This window comes from Vigna umbellata, chromosome 8, assembly GCF_029865625.1.
Source record: "Vigna umbellata cultivar VRB3 chromosome 8, Vumbellata_1.0, whole genome shotgun sequence".
Classification (NCBI taxonomy): domain Eukaryota; kingdom Viridiplantae; phylum Streptophyta; class Magnoliopsida; order Fabales; family Fabaceae; genus Vigna; species Vigna umbellata.
The window spans coordinates 48,412,669-48,420,827 of NC_142172.1; the positions used below are offsets into that span (position 1 = coordinate 48,412,669).

The 8,159-nt window shown below is 30.4% G+C and overlaps 1 protein-coding gene across 2 annotated transcripts; it reads right to left on the bottom strand.

Moving 5' to 3' along the window:
• Positions 1-302: 302 nt before the first annotated feature.
• Positions 303-3,704, bottom strand: LOC124834447 (PRLI-interacting factor). Of its 2 annotated transcripts, none has more exons than XM_088096226.1 (3): positions 1,800-3,704; positions 818-1,001; positions 303-664 (listed from the first exon to the last, which is right to left on the bottom strand). In XM_088096226.1, the coding sequence occupies exon 1, from the start codon at positions 3,392-3,394 to the stop codon at positions 1,841-1,843; it is 1,554 nt and encodes a 517-aa protein (XP_087952352.1). In that variant the 5' UTR covers positions 3,395-3,704; the 3' UTR covers positions 303-664; positions 818-1,001; positions 1,800-1,840. The 2 variants fall into 2 exon arrangements, with proteins under 2 accessions (XP_087952352.1, XP_087952353.1); XM_088096227.1 differs by having other exon boundaries at positions 818-1,013.
• Between the last annotated feature and the right edge of the window lie 4,455 nt (positions 3,705-8,159).

Sequence of the window (8,159 nt, forward strand, 5' to 3'; positions counted from 1 at the left end):
TAATGATTAAATAAATCGTCTTTTAAAAATCGTTTTCAAATGAAATATTTATTTCCTTGCATATATGAACTATGTTTTTTCTTTCTCGGGCTACTCGACCCTTTTATTTCACAACCGAAATTGAATAAAAACAGCGTAGCAAAAAAACCAATGTTTTATCATCTGAAACTACAGTAAAACACCATTCTTAATGAAGCAACAACCAAAAAATTAGTCAACACTTTAAACACAGAGAGAGAATCGAATGCGACAGGGCTTAAAGAACGCTTAAAAGAAACACTACTACCGAGCAGGGTAAAGAGTAGAAAAACAACATCAACATTAACAACAGGATGAAAAGGCAGGTTAACCATGGATTCAACATAATTGAGTATTGGTACGCGTTAACAAATATTTGGAAAATTTGCAGAGGTCAAACCAAAACACACGAAATCAACTCCTTCGCCGTACAAGAATCTCCTGGACACGTGACATGCCAAGTCCAACTAGTGGATCGGAATCTGCAGAAAACATGTAGCAGTTGAAGTGGCAGCTGTTACGTTTATCCAATTCATAACTAGGAAGAGATGGCTCTAACTCTTACTACCATGTAACTACAAAGTTAGCCACATACACCTATTTTACACCTTTTGTCTTGTATGACCTTGCAGTAAACACTACTTACCTGTAAACACAAGAAACAATAGTTAAATTTATATATATATATATATAAACGACAAAAATGATCAAGTACACAGCTCGTCATTGTTTTTAATGGAGAATTAAGAACTTGAAGTTCAAGGAGAATAGGAAAAACAGAAATATTAAGAGAAATTACCGGAAAAAGAAAACCTTCCATTCTCGCTTTTGAAGTAGAACCCCTGCTCCTTTTTCCATCTGAACCCTTATAATATTAAACCACTTCATCATCACCATCAATCATCAGCCATCCAATTCCCTGGGGAAGTCCAGCGCAGTAGCAATTCGAACACCAAAATGCGAAACTCCCTTCGTAGTAAAATCTGGCAGAAATACTGCTTTCTATCAAACTCAAGTCCAAAGCCACCAAAAAATTAAGTGCATTACCACCTAGTTTCACACCAGACTCGATAAAGTAGTTCTCACATTTACCACATACTTATGCTACAGCAATCACTCATACTTATTTTATAATTACACGACAATGTGTTGTAACAGAAGGCTATAAACATTCCATTATGAAAAACTTCCCTCGTTAAACGGATTGATTCTATTCAGCATTGTCCGATGAAGTTCACCGTGATAAAATAGTGAAAATCTTGAATATTTTTAATAAAAAAAAAAGAAATTCATCAAAAGAAAGTGGGATAAACTAATCCTCCTAAACAAGAGGAAACGGAAAAACCAACAAAATACACAAAAACAATTGCATGGAATTAACTAAAAATAGAATCAGTACACACTAATCATTAGTTCTCCTAAAAAATTCACAGGTTCTTTACATGCTTATAAGAACGCTTTGGAATGTACTTTAATCCCTTGTGTACATTAAATAAACCTGCAAACTTAAGGATCTCTCTTACTATTTTACGAAAAACCTACCCTACTCTGAAAGGAAAAAGAAAAAGAAGGAAACCCAGGTTCTAGCCCTTATGGTCCTCATTAATGTCCACGAGATATCACAACGAAGAACAAAACCAGTAGTCCTCCCAGTCTTTCATTTTACCAAACCATACAAATTATAAAAAAAAAAAAATAGCGACAAAATAAAAGCAAACTGCTAAACTACGATCTACAAATTCCAACATTTATGCATTAAAAAGTTGTAGAGTTCATTTTACTCTAGCCTTCCCCTCAAAAGCATTTAGATGAACAAGTCGTGCTAACACGAGACAGGTAAGTCATCATCTCTGGCAGTCTCTGAACTTGTTCCAACTACTGGACTCTTGCTTTCATCCTTTTCATTATTTAAGTCCTTTGTATTTTCATCCGTTGCTCCTTGACTTTTTGATTCATCATTTCTGTCCTGCATTTCAAAATCACCACTTTCTTTGTTATCCATTACATTATTTTCTTTTGCCAAAATTTTATCAGCCGAACACTGTTGTGTCACTCCTTCAGCCTGCAGCTCGTCCTTTTCCTTCACATCATCAAACACACAGTCACTCCCCAATTCATTACCTCTGACACCATCCTTCTCCGCAATAGCCTCGTTTGAAACAGACCCTTCCATAAAAACATTATCTACACCTTCAGCCTCTGATACTCCATCATTGTTCAACTTAGCATTGGCTTCAATACTTCCATCTCTTACACTGTCCATCACTGAGTCAACCATCACCACATTGTTCTCAATTCCCATAACCGGAACATCAGATCCACCCTCACTCTCATTATCAGACCCATTTTCCACCACTTCCTCATTGACATCTTCCACAGCTTGGTTCTGCCTCTCAAGATACATCAACCTCCTTCGCAGGTCGCCCAACTCTCTCTCCATCAGGAAAAGACGCTCCTTCAACGTCAAGTTCTCCTCCTCCAACTGAGCTATATGGGAATCCTGATCATCAACCCTATTCTCTAACACATTATTGTAATCCACTCCGTAATTAGGGTATATCATCTCAAACCGACTCAAATCGTGATCCAGCCTCCTCTCCACCTCCACATGCTCCTCCACATCACTCTCACTCGAGCCACCGTCGTCGTCATCCTCGTAATCATGAACATCAGCCTCATTCCCCGGTGATCGAAGCCTAATCAGACCCTTCATTGACCCGTATCCATCAACACCCCACTCCTCCTTCGCCATATCACCCAACACCTCCCTCGAGGGAGACAATATAGGCGTGGGAAGCACTGCGGGGGTCACAGGGCAAGGTGACACAAGAGATGCTATGCCACCGGACTTCTTCGCACGAATGATAAACGATGTCGTATTCCTAGGGGCGTAGGGAGCAAACCTATTATTAAACTTCTTCTTAGGATAGAACTTACGCGCTTTTAAGCGATTTTGCGATTGCAACTCGTTCAGCGTTGGGGGCTGGTAACCGACGACACCGGTGTTCGGAACACTAAGAGTCGAGATTCCACTGGGATTGGGTTTTTCCATTCTCCTAGGGTCCTTGCGTTTGTCAGTGACCTTCTTCCCCTTCCAGTTACTCCGATAATTCGGTTTCATAGGGTTCTGGAACTTCATGCTTGGGTCCAGAGGAGGTTGCTGAGACCAAACCTTGTACCCGCGATTCATCATCGGAGGCTGGGACTGGTTCATCATAATCTGTGATGTCTTCATCTGAGGCTGCGCTTGTTGATTCATTCCTTGATTGTGCGAGTGCATCTGAGGCTGCGACTGACCTATTATCTGCACCTGATTCATCATCTGAGGCTGGCTCATCTGGTTCAAATTCATCATCATCTGCGATTGGTCGTTCATCGCAACGAAAGTACGAAACCCTAGGCTTAACGTTGAAATTACAAACGTAACGGTCAGGAACAAAAGTACAATCGCCGATCGCGAAAACAGACAGCGGAAAAAGAGAGACCGAAACCCTAAATTCCTTTTATCTCAAATTCGAAAAGGATAATATTAGGGTTTGATCTTTAAGGGAATCGACCTAAGGCTGAAATCGTATTCCTCTTTCGAGATTTTCACGAATCTGAAAGAAAACCCTGATTCCGAGTTCTTGATTTTCTTTTTCTCGAAAATTCTTCTATTATCGCAGAAAATTTTGCTTCTGTGAGGTGTTTCTTCCAACCGAAGAATATTATATAGTGGGACAGGAGCGTTTCGACGGCTAGATGTTGATTCCAGTAGTGAACGGTTTAGATTATATATTCGTGGTGAACACGTGTCACTCGTCTCCGAAAAGGTCGATTCTTGATTTCCCGTTTCAAGGTACCACTGCTAAGGGAATTTCAACCTTGCCCTTTTATGTCATTTTCACCCTCATGCATTATGTGTACTTTCGGTAATATTTAATTTTACAACATTAATTATGTAAAACTATTAATTAATTACATATTTATTGTATTGTTAGTTGTTACTAAATTTCAAAAAATACCTAAAATTAACTATACATGTGTTTTGTTTATCATGGCTTTTAAGCGCTAAAATAATTTATTTATTGGTGTTTAGAAATATTTAATATCATAAAAATTGAAATACTATATCAATACCAAATATTAATAAGAAGATTAAATTAGATGCCTGGTAACTGAAATAAACCAGCCAGTTAATTTTCAGCCACATTTAATGATTAAGGTAAAGTAGAATAAATATTTTATCATTTTTCATTATTTGTTTGTCAAATTCTTAAGTATAATTTCCTCTAAAATAAATTAAGAAAAAAATCATTATTTTTTAGGTTGATTAAGAAATTTAGTTACTACTATTTAATGTTATTTATCGTATTTAAAAAAACCTTATAAAATTTTTTCCGTTAAAAATGATATAAAAATAGAAGATAATTAATTAACAAATATTTTTGAAACAGTGTCAGTCAGATAAGATCAAAAGTTGTTGAAATTTGTTTTGTATTTGTGTATTTTTTTTTTTCAACTTGTAATTGAACTAGTCCAATGCAAATCTATATTGATCCACTGCAAGTGTTTTTATAGGAAAAATTAGTTGTGTCAAAATTTATTTTCTTATTATGCAATTACATTAAATATTAAGATAAAAGAAAAAAGTATTTATAGCGGTATTATCTAAATCCAGTAAAATTGAATTCAATTTCTAAAAAGTAAATAATGATAAAGGTGCGTTAAAAAAACAATATAAAAACACATTTGTGATATAAAAACAATATATATATATATATATATATATTAAAAAAAATAATCCGATTTAATAACTATTATTATTAATTTTATGATAAATGGGTTTAAGGAGGTGGTGTGATTAATGTAATGTTTGGAAAAATTTAACTTGGCCTTAAAGATGAGTTAGAAACAAAGGGTTGGAATTAGCATAAAAAGGGAGTGTACTTAGAAAATAAAATGAAAAACACCTTCTCTCTTATGGGAAGTATACTGTTGTGGTATTGTTGTCGTGTTGCGTGCTTCCAGTAGTCTCTGTAAATTAGTAATTTTGATAGAAGAGTGTAAAAAGGTAACGCGTGTGTTTTTACTGGTATATATAAAAATAATTCCTATTTTGATATGTACATTTTTTTTTCAATTTTAACATTTTAAGTAATCATTATTTAAACTATAATTATTGTATTTTTATTTTTATCTTTTAAATTATCTTTAATTTACATTTAAATTATTTTATAAATTAAAATAATTATTTATAATTTTCTATAAAATAATAATTTTAGAATTTAATCAAAATTTGTTAGAATAAAAAGAAAAAGTGGACATGGATGTGTTTCCATTGGTTAAACATGATGAAAATTAGGTAAAAAGTTTGAAATCTTATCAAAGTGGTATTCTTATTTTGTGTATTAAGTGGTTTTATTCTAAGTAATTTTTTTTAAAATTTATTTAATAAATGCTTTTCAAAAATCATATTTTGATTTTATTATTTTAAACTTCGTATCAAATATAAAGATGATTAGAAATACAATATCAACATAATCCCATGTAATTTCGATTCAGTATTTTACAACAAAACATAAAAACATGGAAGTGTTGTTTTGAGTACTATATTTTGATGAGAAGGAGCTTATTATAATGTTTAGTTTGGAAAAGAGATTGATTTCACACTAAAAAAAATTAGAATGTAAATGATACGAGATTGATGATCATGAGTTAGATTAAATTAATATATATATATATATATATATATATATATATATATATATATATATTTTTTTTTTTTGACTTTAAGTTCCAAGGAACTCCTTTTATTGTTGTTAGAATTCAAAAATCTCTTAATATAATTCCTCACGAATGATTATTTTTCACCATTCACAAAGTGAATGATTCATTTATTTTAATTTTTTATACTGACATGTGATTATTCAACTACTCATTAAATATATAATGAATATTCTGAATAAAAATAAAAATGATTTGTACCTCTTGAGATGAAATAACTTTATCTTTTTTGTTTAAAGACATTTGACGTGAAATGTCATGACTACATTTTATCCAATAAAAAATATAACATATGGATAGAAAAATCATCATTTTATTAGCTTTTCGTTCTAAAATTAAATACGTCGTAAATATCCTTAAATAATTCATACAAGATCATATGTTATTTAGATGTCTTATGAAAAACTCTTTAAATTGTTGAATGTTCAAAATGATAATATTTGTGCTATGATTTTTTTTTTAATATCATTTCCTCCCTTTTTTTTTTGTTTATCTTTCATTTTCTCTTCTCTTTTACATTTTTCATTTGAAATTATTTTTTCCACTAAGTCATTGTGTTTGTTTTTTTTCTCTCTTAATTTTTATTTCCCTAATTTTCTTTTGTTTTTTCTTTTCCCTTTCATCCCAGGCACAACATTATTTTTTAAACACTCGTCAAACATTTTTTCTTTATTTACATGATATTTATTTTATTTTCTTTACTTTCCTTCTTCTCTCCTCTAACCATTTAATAGAAATTCCAAAGTTAGATTTAGTTTTTATACACCAATTTACATTATTTAATGGTTTTTTTAATATTGATCTCCAAGTTTGTATTTGTTTTTTAAGATAGTTTTGTATAATGAATTTGTGATGATTTAAAAGAAAAATAAGGTTAACGTGAGTTTAGATCAAAGAAGAGACTATGAAAATTTAATGAAATGAGAGAAACGTCTGTGAGAGTTACAATGTAATATGATGAATTTGATAAATTAAAAAACATGTTATGATTGAACAATTGCTGTATTATCATTTGTCACAAAAATAATTTAAAATGAAATGTAAAAAAAAAAAATGAATTTGGTATAAATTAAGTTGAAATAAAATATGGATGATTACTTTAAATAAGATTAAGTGATGAATTTAATTTAAATAATCATCACTAGTCATACATTCAATTTCTAATATAAAATAATTATAATTTTTTATATCTTAAATATATTTATAATTCTTCTTCCTGATTATATTTCGACAGAAAATAGTACACACCATAATAAAACATTCATATAAAAATTTATTTTAAATTTCAAAAGCTAAAATTATAATGAAACACGAATTTAATATTAAATAAACTATTTAGAATAATATCTGTCTCTCAATTCGACAACATGTAATATCAATAAGGTCAATTAAGAAAAAAAAATTGCTCACATTAATAAATATTCCTTTTAATTTTTTTATTCAGATAACATTTCCGTTTTATTTTCTCTAATTTAAATACCCATGGGATTAAACTTGTTTTGGAAAAAAAAGTAACAAAACAAAATTACAGCCTTGAGTGAGAAAAAAGCATGATAGATTAGTATAACAAAATTAATTCCATCATACTTTTTTTTTAAGTTATAATTTCACCTTTAACTTAAAAGTTATATTTGTTAAAGCAAATCAAGCTAAATTAAGGATCCGTTGTCCCTTAAAATCATGTTTATGGATTAAAGTTATACTTTGGTAGAAATGTTAAAATCCTTCCCTTTTTATTGCCTTTTTTTATTTATTTATTTATTTTACATTTGTTAGAATATTCTTTACATGTTCTCTTTTACCTTTTCTTTTCTATCAACTTTACGTTCTAGCTTGTTTTTCTGCTTTGCAATTCTGTACAAAGTTTACAACTTTTACAGCTTTATACTTTATGTCTTAATTCCTCAATCTTATATATTCTATTAAACTTTCTACCAATTTATCTTTTTTATATAAGCAAAATGACTTTTTCTTTTGAACTTTAACGATTTAGATTTACATTAATTACTCTTAAACTAAGAACTTGATCACAATTGAATCAGAATTCAACTAATCTTATATTTTTTTTTCACAGCAGTCTCACATATAATAAACTTTAAAACCGTTGCAGGTTTAATAAAAAAAATGTACAAGTTATAAGTTTTTTCAAATAAATAATATTTCTTAATTAGGCTTAGGATGAAAATTGACCATTTTCATTACATACTTTAATTTAATTGCTTTAAAGCTAAAATAAAATTCAACTATTAAAACAAACAAGTTGAAGCTGGAGCATACTTTTCTTCACCTGTATTTTTTAAATCAAACTCAATTATCAAACCGTCGTAGCTAATGTGAACGTAGAGATTTTACGTAAACTTAAAATAAGTATTTTA

Coding starts and splice junctions, on each gene's coding strand:
- LOC124834447 (XM_088096226.1), bottom strand. CDS start 3,394: ATGAACGACCAATCGCAGATGATGATGAATTTGAACCAGATGAGCCAG.